The following is a 17432-nucleotide window of genomic DNA, read 5'->3' as shown; positions in this document are numbered from 1 at the left end:
TTGATCCACGAGCTCAGGGGGGCACTGGCCACTGAGCGCCAAACTACAGGCTTGGGTATGTGTAGAGTGCCATGCTGATCCACGAGCTCAGGGGGGCACTGGCCACTGAGCGCCAAACTACAGGCTTGGGTATGTGTAAAGTGCCATGCGGATCCATGAGCTCAGGGGAGCACTGGCCACTCATCCTACTTGGCCTCAAGAAAATTCAGAGCATCATCATCTCCTCCAAGCAAACCCCCTTCCCAGATGCAAGACACCACCTCACATGGGAGGGGCGAGGGACTCACCAGGACTCTGCCAGTCAGTGTCTGGGCGGATATCATCACCCCTGCCCAGTCCTTCACGGATGTCATCCAGCCGACCTCGGCTGCCACCACCTCCTCTTTTTCGTCCACTGGTTTGAGAGTACCATCTGCCTGGCTGGAGCCATTATTTATCTTCTGGGCCTCCTGGCAACAGAGAGAATCAGAGTTGAGACATTGGAGAGAACTGGATTTAAATAAGATGCCCACCCATAAAGAATCAGAACCCAAAAGGGGTTCCCGGTGAGGGAATGTGACTTAAAGATAGAAGTGGGGGAGGAGAGATGGTTATGGATTATATTTTCTTTAATTTAGTTTTTTTTTTAATCAAGCTGTAGAGGTTGCTTAGTGGGTAAAGCACTTTCCATGCAGCTGTGGGGACCTGAGTTTAAACCCCCCAAATCTATGTTAAAGGGGGGCACAGTAGAGTACATCTGTAACTTCAACACCCTTGCAGAGAGATGGAAGGCGGAGACAGGAGGACCTCCACAAACTCATGGGTCAACCAGCGTGGCAACATACACAATAGAGACAAGCAAAAGGGGCATCTTGTCTCAAACAAGGTGGACAGACAGGACCCAAGGTGGTCCTCTGACCTCCACAGGCATGCTATGGCACACAAAGAATCCTTTTTTAAATCTCCTTTTAGAATACTCTGAATAGAAAGAATACTGGCATTATTCTCTGACCACTTTAAAGTCAAAGGCACAAACCTGTTTCTGGTCACATAGTAGTTAAGAGGGGGCGCAGAACTTGTGCAAAGCTATCTTGGCACAAGTCATTATGCCTTCATAGGGCCAACCCCACTTCCCTTTACTAATTTTCCACCTTTTTTCCTCCGTTTATGCCATTCAAAAGGGACTCGTGAAGAACCCACAACAGTTCTAGCAATACAGACTGATGGATCAGGCATTCTATCCCCTGGCCAAACCCATTTGGGCCAGGGATAATCAGACGACTCTGCCAAGCCAATAAGGCTCAAGTGTGGTGCATGCACTGAAAGAGCTAGGGAAAGTGATCCTTTCCTGAAAAGGAAGACAATAGGGAGGAAAGATGTGATGGGATCCTAATGTCATCATCTGAATGCCTGGATCCAGATGTGCCCAAAGCCCAGATCTTTGAGTTACAAGAGAAAATTAATCCCCCCTTCAGAATTTGAAATATGCTTGAAGAAAGGAAGTTTCAGCTATCCAAACCCCACATGAAGCTGTAAATGATACACCTTTGCACACAATGTGCCCTGAGCCTAGGATGCACCCATCCTTTGCTGCCCAAGGCTTGCTTCTGCCTCTGTCTCCTTAAATTTTCACCCATGCCCTCTCAACTTCCCAATAAAGTCTTTCTCACTACCCTCTGAAAATGCCAACTCTTTTCCTCCATGCCAACTGTTTTGCTTTACTGTTTTCCATAGCACTTAAACCCTCTAACATACTCTATAATTCACTTACTTATTTCATTTCTCAACCCAATCCAACACTGCTGTCAGTCCTGACACCTAACACAGTCTAAAACACAAAGCTAGTACAATAAACACACCTATAATCTCAGAAAGTGGAGGCAAGAGCTTCGCCCACAAGTTTAAAGCCAGCCTGGACCACAGAGTCCTAAGAGACAACAACAAAAGCAATCAAAATTTTGAATGAATGATTTCAAAGAATTCTGAGTATCTGTTCATTGTCACCTCCAGAGCCTGGGTTTGGGATACCAGATAAAATACAGGATGCTCAGGCAAATTTCAATTTTAGGTAAACAAATATCTTTATAAATATATCCAAAAATGCATGGCTTATACATATACTAAAGACTCATCATTCATCTAAATCAAATTTAACTAGACCCATACTCAAACACCCACTGAGATCATTAGTGCAGATGGAAATGGAAAAAGACATCAGTAAATTATACTCATCACTTATAATCTTGGTATTAATTTCCAAAGAGGAAAAACACTGGGGATCATTGTGCTTTGGTCCAAAGTGGGACTGCGGAAGGGGAACCAAATCAGAGGTGGAAACCTCCTGTAAGGAGCAGGGTGGGCCCAGTGAGACCAGGGAAGCAGGGATACTGGGAGAGTAGGTTTGGAAAGGTGTCTGATGCCTGCTCTTCTCCTGCTGGCTGACCCTGGCTCAGGTAGAGTATGATTGAGAAGCTGGGCTGTAGGACTGGATGCCTATGGTATTTAACTCCCCAGCATTTTAAACTGCAGGAGCTGGAACAACCCCATTGGGAGCCTGGGACTGGGAGGCCTTGGGCCACCTGCTGATTTGTGTGACATCTGCCTCTCAAACATACTAGGTTAGTCTCATTAGCAAGCTAGCTCTGGTCCTGGTGCTGAAACTCAAAGGATGGGTCTCCAAAAGGACAGGGAGAATGTCATCTTTGGCAGCCATGGTAACCAAGGTGCATATTCAAAACAGAAATCTAGCTCTCCCACTACTTCAGGGACTGCCCTGTGAGATGGGGGTAATATTGCCTGCTCCCCAAAACTAAACAGTGTCCAATGGCACATAACACAGACTGAGCCCCAAAATGCCTACCCCTACCTTACATCTGACATTGACTCTGAATGCAGTGGTTCTCAGCCTTGAGCTAGTACCGAAATCAAAAAGCACAAGGTACATTCAGCTAACTCAGGGTGCCAGATCCACTCCAGAAGCTGTAGTTTTTATCTAATGATCATATGTGAGGTCAACTTAGGCACAGGCCTTCCCCATCCAAAACAGATCACAGACCTTAACTCCAGCACTTTCCTGGAACTGGCCAAAGAATGGTGAGGGCTGAGGAAAACATGCTTTCAGACCAACGTTCTTGGGTTTGTTTCTGTTTCATTGTTTTTGAGACACAGTCTCCAGTAGATTCAAGTGCCTCAAACTAGGTATGTAGACAAGATTGACCTTGAACTTCTGAGCACTCCTGCCTCTGCCTCTGGAGTGCTGAAATTATAAGCATACAACTACCACTTCCAGTTTACGCCCTACTAGAAATCAAACCCAGGACTTTGGGCTTGCTAGGCAAGCATACTACCAACTGAGCTACACATAACACCAGCTAACCGGGCTCTGGCCACCTGGAGGGCCTAGTTCCTGCTGTTTGAGCCTGCTGTCTCAAAGGACAGACATTTTTCAGCATGGAAAAGGCCCAGAGGCAGGAGTTCCCTGCAGCCACCGTGGTTTTAATGCATCTATAATTCACAGCACAAGAGGTATACAGCGTATAGCATGCTATTTCTCCAATCCTCTTACCTATTGTTTTTCAAGGCATTCATTATTTTAATTGCTTTATGATAGGCACAGAAAAACACAAACTAACAGGAGATAATGCCCTTGTTATTATTTGCTTATACTCGATGTTGTGAGCTTAATTACCACGTGTGGGAGGCAGGACTGGGGGAGGAGCCACAGAAATGGGGAGCTATATCAAGCCCTGTGCCAGCCTGCCAGGTTAGCTGGGGGTTTCTGTGCCTGGAAAGCAAAGTCCTGCGCCCCTCCACTAATGCTATAACTCGACATACCAGAGGAAAGGGGGTGGGACCGGGAGGGTTAAGTGGTCCTGCCGGGGACATGCAGGAGGTGAGAGGTGTTGAGTTAGACAGAACTTCTTATAACAGCAACAGTCCCCATTTATGAAGCCAGAACTGGGTTTAAACAATTAGGAAGGAAAAGTCTTCATGTATCCATCTTTCTTACGCTCCATAAGAAATCCAGCAGATAAGTGGAATTTCACAGGCCATTTTACAGATCCAGTAACTGAGAGCAGGTGTCACCTGAGACAGCAAAGAACCTACTAGAACTGGGTGCACTCTACTCCCTTGGGTCATGTTGACTCAAAGCATCTGTCTTCTCTATGCAGAGTAGAGAGAGGTGCCCATCTCCGGGAAGGTATGAGGCACGGTGGTTGATGTGGTGCTCAGTTAAAACCACGATGGTCACAGCTGCTTCCAATGTAGTTTCTGCCTCTGGGCCCTGGGGAGGCCACCAGTCCAAAGTGAGCCTCCACAAAGTAACAATAGAGCAGAGAACACAGGTGACTTCTGCATGGCATTACCCTCTGGCTAGGCAGGTGGCTCTCGGGGCCAGGTGCCTCTACTTCTGCATGGGTCCAGCAAGACTGTAGGACCCCATCCAGGACAGCTAGAGAGGAATTACCACATTAGTTAGGTCAAACCAAGTGTTCTCTTAGATGCACACCCTGACCTGAGGCTCCATTGGACCAACTGCTCCCTTCCAAGTAAGACAGACAGGGTCAGAGCAAGGCAGCTTCTGGGTCCTGGGACTATATCCTTCCTCTTATATTCCATGGCACTGCCTCAGAAGGAAAATACACTTCCTGAAGCAAGAAAATCTGTCCAGTTAGCCCAGACTTCCCATTTCCCTCAGAGGACTCTACCACTGCCCAGAGAGGGTGACCTTGGTGTTGGCCAGGAAATTACTGTATGACCCTCTCCTTGACCCCCGAGGGAGATACTCACTGAAGACTTCAGACTACACTGCCCCAGCCTCAGGAGGACTGAACCAAACACATAGAAACAGAGGCAAGATGCTTGGGGGAAGAGAGAGGAACACACAGAAGAGGGAGAGAAACAAGTCCCCAGTGTCCACTCTGGGAGGACTCCCGAATAAAGAGACACTCAGCTTTCTTTTGCAGGCCCCTGAGTCCTGTCTACCCCTAGTCCTGCCCACCCTCCTTGGCCAGGCACAGCTGTATGCTGGGCTTACATCTAGTCTTGGTGCTAGCCTCTGAGGTCAGAGAAAGTTTCTGAGCCAGGAGGTATGCATAGGAAGCTGGGGAACACTGGAGAGCAAAATGGCCTCGATCCCCTCCCACTATGTACCCTACTGGGGGATGGCCTTTCCTACCTTCTCCTTATTCCTTTTAGTACTGCTCCCACCATGACACCCTACTGACATGGATACAGATGGACCCATCTCTTTTAAGTTACCTGTGGCCAATGGCCTGACTGGACCCCAGTCACTGGAGGTCTGCATACAGACCATTGGTTGGGGATTTGAGCATTGCTACCAAACAGCACTGTAACTTGAGAAGGTACCTCAGAATGTTAAGCAGAATAAGCCAGACTCAGAAAAACAAACACCACATTTTCTGTCATGTATGGAGTCTAGATTTGAATACACACACACACACACACACACACACACACACACACACATACACCCCTTACATATAAGACATGAAAGCAGAAGGACAATTGGAGGGGAAGAAGGGGACCAGTGAAAAGGGAGAGGGGAATAAGTATATGTACAAAGACATAAATGAAAACATCATGATGGAACCTATTATTTTTGTAAAGAAACACTAAAATAAGGAAGGGGTTTGGCAACTTCTTAGGCTCCTGCCCCTCTCCCAGGATATACAGGTATGAAACAGAGGACGATGAAGGAGACCACATGGCCCTCACCCAGGCCAGCCCAACAAGGTCCCCAATGCACAGACTCACAAGGAGCTTTGAGAAACCAGATGCTGAAGTCCAAGACCAGTGCTTGTGGGTGGCCTTAGGTAAATCATTTCATGTCCCCAAACCCTTGTGTGCTTCTCTGTAAATGCTGAGCCCCACCTGTCCTCCCTCCTGCAGAGGCTTCAGTCACACAGAGCAGAGCATCCCCCAAACACCACTGCTTCCTAAGGAGGACAGGGAGGCACCCCTCTCCTCCAGTGCTGGTGAGAAAAGGGGCTACTCTCAGGAAGAGCCACACACCCCAGAGCCGGCAGGCAGCCTTGCAGAGCACAGGCTGGACCACTTCACTCTGCCCTGCTGCAGAATGCACAGTCCTTTCTTTTCTTACCACGGGGAGGTTGCAATGGCAAGCCCGGTCAGAAGCCTTGTACAGAAAAGCCTTCCAGTAGGGTGTGAGCAGCTGTCACCCCTCTCCTGCCCTTGGCCTGGTCAGGCTCCCTCCCTGACCAGGACATGCACACAGACACATGCTGGCACAGCCAGAGGCCAAGGTCACCTTAGGTGCCACACCTCGGCGTACGTGCCAAGGTGGGGAGCCAGCTGGTCCAAGTGACTGAAGAGGACCACCCTGGGAGCTGCAAGCCTGGAATGGGTTTAACGACACCTCAGACTTTGCTTACTGGTTCCCCATCCCCTGCCTGAAGAGTCATTTAGGGAATGGCCATCTGGAAAAGAGAATACAGTTAAAAAAAAAAAAAAAAAAACTCGTCTCACGCTGTCACTGTACCCAACACCCTTCTGAAGTTGCCCTTTCCTCTCTGAAGACATCCAGTCCTCACACCGTCCCACCCACCCAATCTGTCCCACTCCTACGTCTCATCAGAGTGTCCGGAACCCATTCCTATCACTACAGCTGCATTGGATTCCCTGTGCTGCCGGGACCTTCCTGGGCTACCCCTATTTAGAGGCTACTGCCACTGGCTGCTCCCTCGGCACCCCAGTATCCACACACTGCTCTCCTGGGTGCTGGTGCAGATCCACATCGGATCCCTGAATCCTTTTCTGATCACGGTACTGGAAACATCCCTGTCCAGGTAGGATTTTCATGGCCACCTGGAAACCTATGGACTTGGATCACTGTAGTGAAGCTCCACAGGGCAGCTCCCCCGTCAGTCTCACAACTTAAACACTGCAGACTCCAGTAAGTACAAATCCATTTTCACGGAGTCAGGGGAGGAAGAGCTTGAAGAGCTGGGGAGGAGGAGGAAGAGGGAAAGGAGGAGAGAGGGGAGGGGCAGGAAGGAAAGGGAGAGAGAAGAAGAGGGGGAAAGAAGAAAAGGGAAAGAGAGGGGAAAGAGAATGGGAAGGAGGAGGCTAGCATGGGGAAAGGAAGGAAAGGAAGACCCTAAGAGGAAGAGGTAGGTGGGGGAAGGAGGAGGGGGCAGGGAAGAGAGCAGCGGCAAAATGAAAGCCAGTCTTGGCAGGCACAGGATGGAGATAATATTAGTAAAGAGCACAGTAATGATAATGACATGGGCCGCCATTATGAGCAGGATCACAGCGGTCCTGTGAGGTAGGTGCTAATGTCCTCACTGAACAGCTACAGGTTTAAGCAGCTGGCCCAGGAAGACACTGTCAGAATTTAAACCCCACTGCCTGACAGCAAAAAAAAAAGAGGGGGTGGGGGGAATGGGACGACACAAATCTGTCCTGCCAGGGGAGCTGGAGAAAGGAATTAATAGGAGGGCTACTGACACCGCTAGGTCTGTCATCATTGTGAGTGTGTATTGCACCCACTTCTGGTACTGCATGTACTGCAGGGGACCTTCTCAAGGTCCTTATACCTCAGGAGGTTGGTTAACTCAAGGTCAGAGGAATGGCATCCTTTGTCCTTCAAGAACCACTACAAAACCATAGATCCAACTTCAAGGAGTCAGATGTTGAACTGGAAATGAACATGGGCGTGCTGACAGGCTGGTCAGCCCTCCTGCTGAGAGTCAAGGCTCTCCGTGCAGGAAAAGGTCTGACTTTATCCCTTGTCCTTCACATCCACAGAGGCTCAGCTGCATTCTGCCCAGGGTTTCAGTGGGCTAGGCCTTTCTCTGGCTGGGTCTTATATACCCTGAGGTACCTGGGTGAGGTTGTGATCTGAAGGAGAACCAGTCTCCTTTTCCTTGGAGACCATCCAAGGGGCTAGATGCAGCTCCCATCCCGGAGAACCTTAAGCTGGAGCCCTTACTTGGGGCCCTAGGACCAAGAGACAGAGCAGATGCTCTACTCCAGAGCGCCCTTGTAGAAAGCAGGACCAGGAAACTTCAGTCTCCTGTGCCTCATTTTCAGGCTGTGCTCTGAATTTATTGTCTCATCTGTCTATTGTTCCCAGCCATGCCCCTGCCTTTCTCTGGCCCCCTCCCCATCTGTCAAGTTGAGCCAGGAACCTGTACACAGATGCCCTCAGCTGGACATACAGCACAAAGACCTTCTGTCCTGCCAGAAGAACAGTGACAGTTGGTGGAACTGGACCTGACCTCGGGAGGCCTGTGTCAGCCTGAGTGGTTTCTCTGAATGGAGTCCTTACCTGGGTAACAAGAAGTAAGTTAAATCCATAGTTCTTTGACCTAGGAAGCACAGTCTCTGTGAGGAGCCACAGAGGACCATGCAGGGAGGCAGGCCCAGACCCTGTGACAATCTGATCAGAGTCTTTGAGTGGTTCACCCCATCAAGACTCTGTACCACCTACACCTAAGTGAATACAGTTTCTGCGGGGGGGGGGGGGAAGTCTGAAATGTCCATATACCCATTTCAGCTTTATTTCACGAGAACGACCGTGACATTCTGAAATAGGCTGCAAACCCTGAAATACCACAACTCAAAATATCCCCCCAAGGGTGAGCATTTCTGTGCCTCCATGCAAACCATCGTCCTGGTCCTGGTCCCCTAGGGTTCCCCAGGTCTACAAGTAGAAGAGCTGTTCTTCTTCCATGCCCACCCCACTGCCAGTAAAGGAAGAGGAAGCCCACCACAGCCTCTCACACATCCTGGGCGGTAGGACAGCAGACCGTGGGCATTTCCCCAGGTACCAGTAATCCTGCATATTAGGGCATTAGGCAGATTACCGAAAGCAGCTCAAAGCAAGGAAAGCATAATGTGGGCACCGCCAGCTGGGGTGCTCGTGGCCAGAGTTCTATGAATGGACAGCTGAGGGGAGGCGGTCACTGGACACTCCAGGAGAGAACTAGGGCAGAGAAGCCCTCAGGCCCCAGCCAGAGCGAGTTCATTTCTGCCCTTGGGAAGTCCAATTATGCATCCTTTCCCTGAGTACTCAGAACGTCCTGTGTATCTAACGGCTGCATAAAACCCCACCACCACGGATCCCAGGAGCCCTGTATGAGGCCATCCTGAATGGCCAGCTGGTATTCTCCCTAACTGTAGGGCCACAGCTCCAGGGATGGGGCACCCTGTTCAAAGATTTGACCCACAGAGGCTTAAAAATAAGCGCAGATGAAGCCTATCGTTCCGGAGTTAGAAGGCTACCAGGGTGTACCAGGGATCCCGGCCACAGCTCTCATGCTTCAGGCAAAGTCAGCCATTGCTCTCCAGGTGTACCAGATGCAGTCTTCCTCCTAAACACCTGTGTGTTCCATGTGAACAATTGTACTTCAGGAGTCTTTGTGGTGGAAAAAAAAAAGGTGACAGAGAAAGGCCAAGTGACCTTTAACAAAAGCTCACCATCTCTACACCTCACATGCTTGTGTCTCAGAATCAAAGGAGCCGTGTAAACGGGCCCCAAGGGTCTTGTCTGGGTCTGAACCACCTTGACCTTATAGCTTGGATCCCTCACTGCATTTGTTCCTGGCTCAGGTCTGCCCATTGCCTGTCATTTCCCTCACTGGGGGACCTGAGGAGGGAGGGCAGCAATCCTTCCAGCTCTTCTCAGAGTGCTTTCTAAGCCACTCCCCTAAGGAGCATGGGGTAGCTGGCCCTCACCAAGTTCTTGGTCACCTCTATCCTCAATAACAGGCCAAGCTCTCTACTTGATTGTTTTGCATCAATGTGCAAGTGCCCGTTCTCACAAGTAGCCAAACTGAGCTTTAAATCTGATCTGGTCTAAGTGTGGAGGCCAGGTATTTCTTTCAATTTCATGATACTCAGATAGACACAATGTGCCAAAAGAAATCAGACAAGTGTTCTCTGCACGGGGCTGTTTGTCAGTACTACTGACATGATTGTCATATACTTGGCAGTTTCTAAGAAACAACATTGTATGGACACCTAAATTAGATTACAGTCAGACATGTATGAAAAGGGATTTGGAGAAATGTCCTAGGAAAGGGGCTCCAGGCTGACTCATGAGACATTAGACATGTCCTCAAACAGCATCATTTGCTACTTCCAATTAATAGATCATCCCTCAAGCTTTAGTGGCAAATACATGTATCCTTGGGGAATTAAGATGACTGGATCCTTTGATGAGTTTAGTAATAGGGAGAAAAAGTAACAGCTTAGAGTCTGCTGTTGGGACCTTGGAGATTTGGACTAGATTAACAGATACCTATGACTCCTGGGTAAGGGTATCCTTGGGCAAGTCCAAGGCAGCTAGCTGACCTGCAAGGATCCAGACACAGAACTGCCAGTCTGTAGGGCAACCCCATGGCCCACCCTCAGCAGCACCCAGATAGAGTAGTAGCTCCACACTGGCTAAACAAGAGACCACTGGAGAGCCTCAGTTGGAAGACAAGCTCGTGTGGCTAATCACAGCAGGCCGGTCTGAAGCAGGGCCAGAGGTTCAGCTGGATTAGTAATGGAGACAATTGTCTGCGTGCATTGTGCTGTCTCTGTGAATCCTAGTACCAATACTACACATGAGACTCTGCTCGTCCCATATTAAAGATGAGCAGTTGAGGTGCCAGGCAGGTCCCCATGCAGCACAGTGGCCTTACAAAGCTGCCAGAAGCTCATTTCCCACAAACCCCCTCTCCTTATGATTTGCATTTTATTGGCACTTTTCTTGTCTCAAGGATACCATGCAACTCTACAAAAAAAAAATGTTTCCTTTCTGAAAAAGATGAAAATGATTCTCAGAGTCACGATGCTGTACAGAGAGAGCTACCCGGGACCTTGGAACATGCATGGCCTTTAGGAATGAGACGCTGAACATCATAGAAGCTACAGACTTGAAAAACAGGGCAATCATAAGAGACTGCTGTAGAGTCCCCACGAATGAAAAATGGCTGAAAGAGGTATGAGACAGCCAGGTCATTTTGTCAGAGTCGCAAAAGTCTTGATCCCTGGGTCCACTTTACTGAACTGTGCAACCTTGATGGAGTCATTTCACATAATCCTAGCCTTGGTTCCTTTAGTGGCAAACCAGGCTTACAAATACTTCCTCAGATGGTACCTGTGAGGATCACTGTAGTGATGCTAACAATAAGATGAGAAGTCTGCAGATAGCAATGAACCTCTCTCAGTGCCAGACAATGCACTTGGATGACGCCATGCCCTGCCCATCAGGAGCTTAGAATCTATTAAGTTGCAAGTAGCAAACCTGATCTTTGTCCAGCTCACCAAAGCAGAAAGCAAGACTTGGTCAAGATGAACAAGAGTGTGAACTGGGACCCACAGGAAATCTCAGGAAAGATATCAGGGACCTTTGTGTCCAAGCCAAATTAATTTTCTTGACTCAAGTAGGGAGAGGAAAGACAAAATGTGAAAGCACGCATGGATATGGGTGCGGGCTGGTATTTATCAACTTGACAGGATCTAGAAAGACCTTGGGGACAAAGCCCTGGGCCCACCTTTGAGAAATTATCTGGATTAGGTAATTGAGCGGGGAAGACCTATGTAAACAGCAGCATTCCACAGGCTGGAGTCCTAGCTCCTGTAACAAGAAAGCTAGCTGAGCACTGGAATTCATGTCACTCCCTGCCTCCTCCCTGCATACGTAATATGATGAGCTGTTTCACATACCTGCTGCCGTGACGCCCATCTGATGGGTTGTCCCTTGGAACTGTGAGCCAGAACAAGCCTCTCCTTCCTTAAGTTGATTTTGGTGGATATTTTGTCTTGGGAAAGAGGCAAGTAAAATAACAGAGGGCCAATTGAAAGCCCTGAGGAATGGAGGTCACTTATAAGCATTAAATGGGTCTGTTCAAAGGCTGAAGAGATGGGTCAGTGGTTAAGAGCACTGGCTGTTCTTCCAGAGGACCTGGGTTCAATTCCTAGCACTCAGATGGCAGCTCACAACTGTCTGTAACTCTAGTTACAGAGGATCCATCACCACACAGGCAAAACAATAATTCCCATAAAATAAATTATTTTTAAAAATAGGTCTGTTCAGTGGGTCAGAAAGGCCACAGCCTCCTCATGCCCTACCTTCTCTTAGCTCTAAGACAACTGGCCACCCAGCCTCTAGAGCGAAGTCACAGAAAGGGAAAGGGTCAAGAGTGAGAAAAGGAAAAGAAGGAAGTAAGCCCAGTGATAGCACTGAGATGAAGATACTCGGGCCTGATAGGACCTCACGCTGCACAGTCGGTCTGGCAGGTTAGCTCATGGGTGCGCTGGCTCCACAGGAGCCACGTGAAATGCAGAACCACACTGTCCAGAATGCTATCTGGAATGAAGAGGCCAGCATAACTAAATGTAGAGAGCTGGAGAAAGACAGCTGACGCTCTCTCCAGGGAAGAGCTGTCCTTTTCTCTGACATTGTGCTATCACTTCTTTGTTGGGTATTAACATGCCCTTTGAATAAAATGACAATGATGGTAGAGCTGGCATTTGACAGTTTCTTTGTTAGGCCTCTGCTTGTCAAAATAAAGAAGTTGGCAACCTTGCGAAAGTGTCTCAGTGTTTTAAAGTTTAATTGACTCTCCCAGCAGAAGTCTAGGCAGCGCTTAGATAGTCCACACTCTCATTCTACAGATGGGCAAATGAAGGCACCCAGATGTCACATTCTAGAAGGCCAGGTCTCCTACGTGGAGCTCAGGATGTGTTTGTCACCTGTCATGACCAGAAAAGTCAGAATCTAAGAAACAAATGCTTGGGCCTCCGAGTGTGAAATGTAAGTGATCCTTGCCCACGGGGTAAAAGGAAAAGATCACATGTTTCCAGAGCTTATAGCAGTGGTTCTCAACCTTCCTAATGCTGAGATCCTTTAATACATACAGTTCCTCACGTTATGGTGACCCCCCAACCATAAAATTATTTTTACTGCTACTTCATAACTATAATTTTGCTACTGTAATGAATCATAATGCAAATATCTGATATGTAGGATATTTGATATGCTAACCCTGTGAAAAGGCTATTGGCTTAGAGCCACTCCACAGGGCCCTCAGTTTCCATGTGCCCTTGTTATTACTATTACAGGGAATGTACAGAGCAAAGACAACCTCCCTGAAAACACTACAGTTGTCTCTGTGGCCCCCTGCCATCATTTGAGAGGCACCAGTGGTAGATCACTTACCAGCTCACTGTAAGCAGGGTGAATGACAAGGAGGGACTCCCCTACATATAGGAAGAACACAGAGAAAATGATGGGTAACCCACAAACAATCTAAGCTACTGCCCAGTGTCCAAAGTGACACAGAGCCTTCCACTGTAGTGGGTAGCCGTTCCAGCTTTGACCTGGACGTACCACCCCCATTGAGGCTTCAGTAACTGTCACACCTACCAGGCGGAGCCAAGAGAGGACGTCTGAAGACCCGAGATTGGGATGGGCCGGCTCTCTTGGTTCCTAGATCCTCGACGCTGGAGGTAGACCGAGCAGAGTTCTCCAGAGAACACCGCTGGACTGTGCTTCACCTTTCCCAGACCCTGTTACCTATCCTTTCACTTGTAAGTTACCCCTCAAAATAAACCTCCCTTTTAACTATATGGAGTTGCCTTAATACTTAAACCAATATTCCACCCCTTTGCTACTTGCTCTGGAACTTGCAGTTAGTTCCTGGCAATAGCTTCTTCACACTGTGTTTGTTCCCTGCCAATCACCATGCTACAAAAGCTCTGTGAGGATTAGCTAGGGCCCTTGTCTAATCTGTGTGAGCTACATCATAAGGCTCCTGAGCCGGGCCCTTGACACACAGCAGGCTCTTCATGTCGTGCTAAGAGAAGACTGACTATACCCTGCGTTTTGTTCTGTTCTTGTTTTCCCTCTTTGCTCATATTGTTTGGAATCTCAAAACCCTGCCAAGGGTGCCCTGTCCAAACCTCAGAACTGGAAGTACCCAAGGCCCAGTCCTTACAGCCTCCAATTCCAGCCTGGCCACTGTCTTTCCCATCTCCATGCTGAACTGCTCTGTCTAAGATGACTAGACTCGTCTACCTGACTGCCACACTTTAGAGTGGCCATTCCTCTCCTGAGATGCCCTCTCTCCATTCCCCACATCTTCATCCTTCCTGATCAAATCCTGGAGACCCAGGAAAGCTCACACACACACACACACACAGAGATCCATCTCTCTCTAGCTCACCCTGCCTTCCTCCATCTTTCCTCAAGTGCCCCAATCTTCTCTGGTATCTTTAATACTGGACAGGGCTAGAAGCTCCTGTTTTCATGCCTATGTGTTGTAATGTTCCAATCCTAGGAGCTCCTTGAGCTAGAGCACATGTGCATGAACACTCATGCACACACACATATACATGGGTATGTTTGTGGCACATGTACATGGCTATGGTGGTTGCCCAACATGCAGAGGTCTAAAATGTCTTCCTCTATCACTTTCTGCCATATACTCTTCAGATAGGGTCTCTAACTGAAGGGTACATCACCTTTTCCAGCGAGACTGGCTGGCCAAGAAGCTCCCAGGATACACCTGTCTCCACCCACTAGTACCAGGGTTACAGGTACACATAGCCATGCCATGCTTTCACACAGGTGCCAGGGATTCCAACTCAAGCCTCCACGCTTATACAGCAACCACTCTTACCCAGTGAACCATCTCCTTAGCTCTTTTTCTTTTTTTTATAGACCCAAAGCATCTGGTATGTGGCAAAACAATGAAAAGCCATGCATCGATTAAGTTAGAACCCCTACTCGATAGAAACTGGAAACACAAGCATAGCCCCCATCAGTTAACAGCTAGCGAATTCCAGCCAGCCTCCAGAATTCCCAGCACAAAAATCGGAGGCTGTCTGTTGCCTTAACTGTTATTCCTCTGAAACTGTATTGTCAAATGCAAACCCTACTCCAGGCACGATCAGACGCCACAGAGCCTCTGAGAGAGACACATGCTTCACCAGGCACGTCCATCACAACAAGATGAATGTCCTTGTTTACAAAAGGAGTCATCCCATCCCAGGAAAATTTCCACTGTGATTTAGGACCTAGGCGAGAATGAGCATACAGACCTTACCAACCGAGCCTTTGTCTGCTTTTCCCATTGGCTGAACTCGGATGGGGTCTGGCTGGAGGTCAGAAAGCTGTTATAATTTGGCCATTGGTCCGCTTTTCTAGACATATAACATGACCTCCATTTGGGAAACAAAGATCTAGCAGGACAGAGGGACCAGATGAAACAGAAAGATGTCCCAGTCAGTGACCAGGCATACAGGTGGCAGTTAGTCCTACTGCCCCAAGCCATCCAAACTTCAGCCCAGCTACATGCTAACAGGGGTCATCAGCCGTCCAAGACCATGAGTCCTCACACACTCTAGCTAAATCTAGGTTTCTAGCTCAGCAGCCACACAGGAGACTCTGGTGTTAATATGAAATTTAACAATTAGTTAAGAGGCAGGGGCAAGGCAACAGGACTTTCACTTATATGGGGCTCAGAGAATGTCTGTTCCTTCTAGAAGATGTGTAATGAGACTAAGAATATCCTACAAAACCTAAGCAGTCTTCCTGTCAGTCCCAGGCCCATCGAGCTCCTCTGTGGAACCTGGGACCCCTCCAAGTCTGGACACAGAAAGAGGCTAGGCAGCTGTGAGAATGTCCTTTCTCTAGGAAGGCTTTTCCAAAATTATATCAGGTTTCCTTCTAACCCAGCTTGCCTAACATGGTTGAGGAATGTCTTAGAAACTGATGTGATTCAGTCTGGCTTTGGATGAAGTTTTCCACCCAGACAGAACACACTGAGTGTCTGAGAGCATAGGCTTGTAACACTGGGGGCATTCAAATGCTTTCCTTGTCTCCAGACCTTGGTCAGGAAGACATGCTTGCAAGTGGCAGCTCCAGCCCTTAGAGGAAGTCAGGTAGAGAAAATGGGTTAAGAGGAGGCCAAAAGGTCTTTACCCCACACACTTGCATACAGGGGCCTCCTCCCACCAGCCTCCCTGCATCCCTTCAATTTTGAGAATCTATGGATCTGGCTGTAGTACACCCATTATAAATAGTCAAAGAGCTGCTGCTGAAAGCAATTTGGTACCCAAGCCCTAAAATGGAGCACATCCACCTTGGAAGAGAGTGAAGAACCATCTAGATTTGTCCCTGTACAAGCTGTTTCTCTGATGAGACTTACTCAGTGCCTCCTACAAATACAGGCTCTACCCCTCCACCACTGCTGGAAATGTTGTCTCCACACCATCTGTAACCTGATTGGCTAGTTAATCATGAGTTATCCCTCAGCTGTTGTTGGCTCTTCCAGATTCCCACCTGAGTACCCACAAGCTCCCTTGATAACAAGAAAAAGCACACAGTTTTATTGTGACATAGTGGAGACGGGGAATGCTGAGAGGCAGGGTCAGGGCAGGGGAAGTTCCAAATCTCAGAAATCTCCATAAACATCAGACAGCAACAGAGAAATACTGTGGGCATCACCTGGGCAGGTATCTGGCCAGCCTCATGTTTCTATAGCAACAGCTAGTTCTGCCCCTAAGGCTGATGGATAGGGTGGTGTCTTTTGTGTGAGCACGTCCAAAGAGCAGATCACTGCCTTAATCCTAAATCTCAGTATTCCTCTCCATGAAGCTGGCTTTCTCTGTCTAGGCAGAGATTATGACAACTAATATTTCTTAGTCTTATGATGTCAGGCATGAGGAATCAGTCAAGTGGAAGGGGTATGTGTGGAAGCTGCTGAGAATATTATTGGTATAACTCTCCTTTGGTATTGACCTGGGATTGGTTCTTGGTCCCTATACATGCAGGATACCCCAATTCTCAAACCTCAAGTCCTATTATTGTTTCTTCCCAAAAGGTTCATCCACTGGAAGCTTGGTCCTCAATGTGACAGCATTTACCAGGGGAAGGCGGGGGAAGTTCTTAGGCAATGGGGGCACTGCCCATGGAAGAAATTGATGCTGATCTCAAGGAGTAAAGAAAGCTTGTTCTCTCAAGAGTGGCATGCAATAGGAGAGCAAGTCTGGCCCCTGAATCCCTCCAGCTTCCTGTTTCACCATGTAATCTCTGGCTCTTCCATGAGTTGCTATCGTCACACCATCCACCACATTTTGCCACAATCTGGGGGACCTCACCAGAGCCAAGAAGATGATCTTGAATCTCTATGAGCCATGTTTATAAAGCTCCTGGGTCTAGAGCAGGAAAAGAATGAGTTCCTACACGAAACGGAAGAATACTTACTAATGTAACCCATACATATCTTCCTGAACACTTGGACTCTTCTCTCAGCTATTCATGTCTAGTACAGCATGCGGCTGAAATTTTCCTGTGTTCTGCCCGGTCTGCAGCCACTCAGACCCAAGTAGACACACACAGGCTTGTGTTAATTAAAACTGCTTGGCCATTAGCTCAGTTCATCTATATGTCACCATGTATTCTGTGGCTT

General features: G+C 48.2%; 1 protein-coding gene across 33 annotated transcripts in view; it reads right to left on the bottom strand.

Moving 5' to 3' along the window:
• Nucleotides 1-17432, bottom strand: part of Kcnma1 (potassium calcium-activated channel subfamily M alpha 1) — a 709897-nt gene that overhangs the window by 504705 nt on the left and 187760 nt on the right. For all 33 annotated transcript variants that reach the window (XM_028879652.2, XM_028879686.2, XM_028879668.2 and 30 more), the window contains exon 2: nt 288-449. In XM_028879652.2, the coding sequence (XP_028735485.1) occupies nt 288-449 (162 nt within the window). The remainder of the gene's footprint in view (nt 1-287; nt 450-17432) is intronic.

Source organism: Peromyscus leucopus, chromosome 9, assembly GCF_004664715.2.
Source record: "Peromyscus leucopus breed LL Stock chromosome 9, UCI_PerLeu_2.1, whole genome shotgun sequence".
NCBI classification, from domain to species: domain Eukaryota; kingdom Metazoa; phylum Chordata; class Mammalia; order Rodentia; family Cricetidae; genus Peromyscus; species Peromyscus leucopus.
Note: the sequence above shows the minus strand (reverse complement) of the source record. Positions and strands in the feature narration are given on the sequence as shown.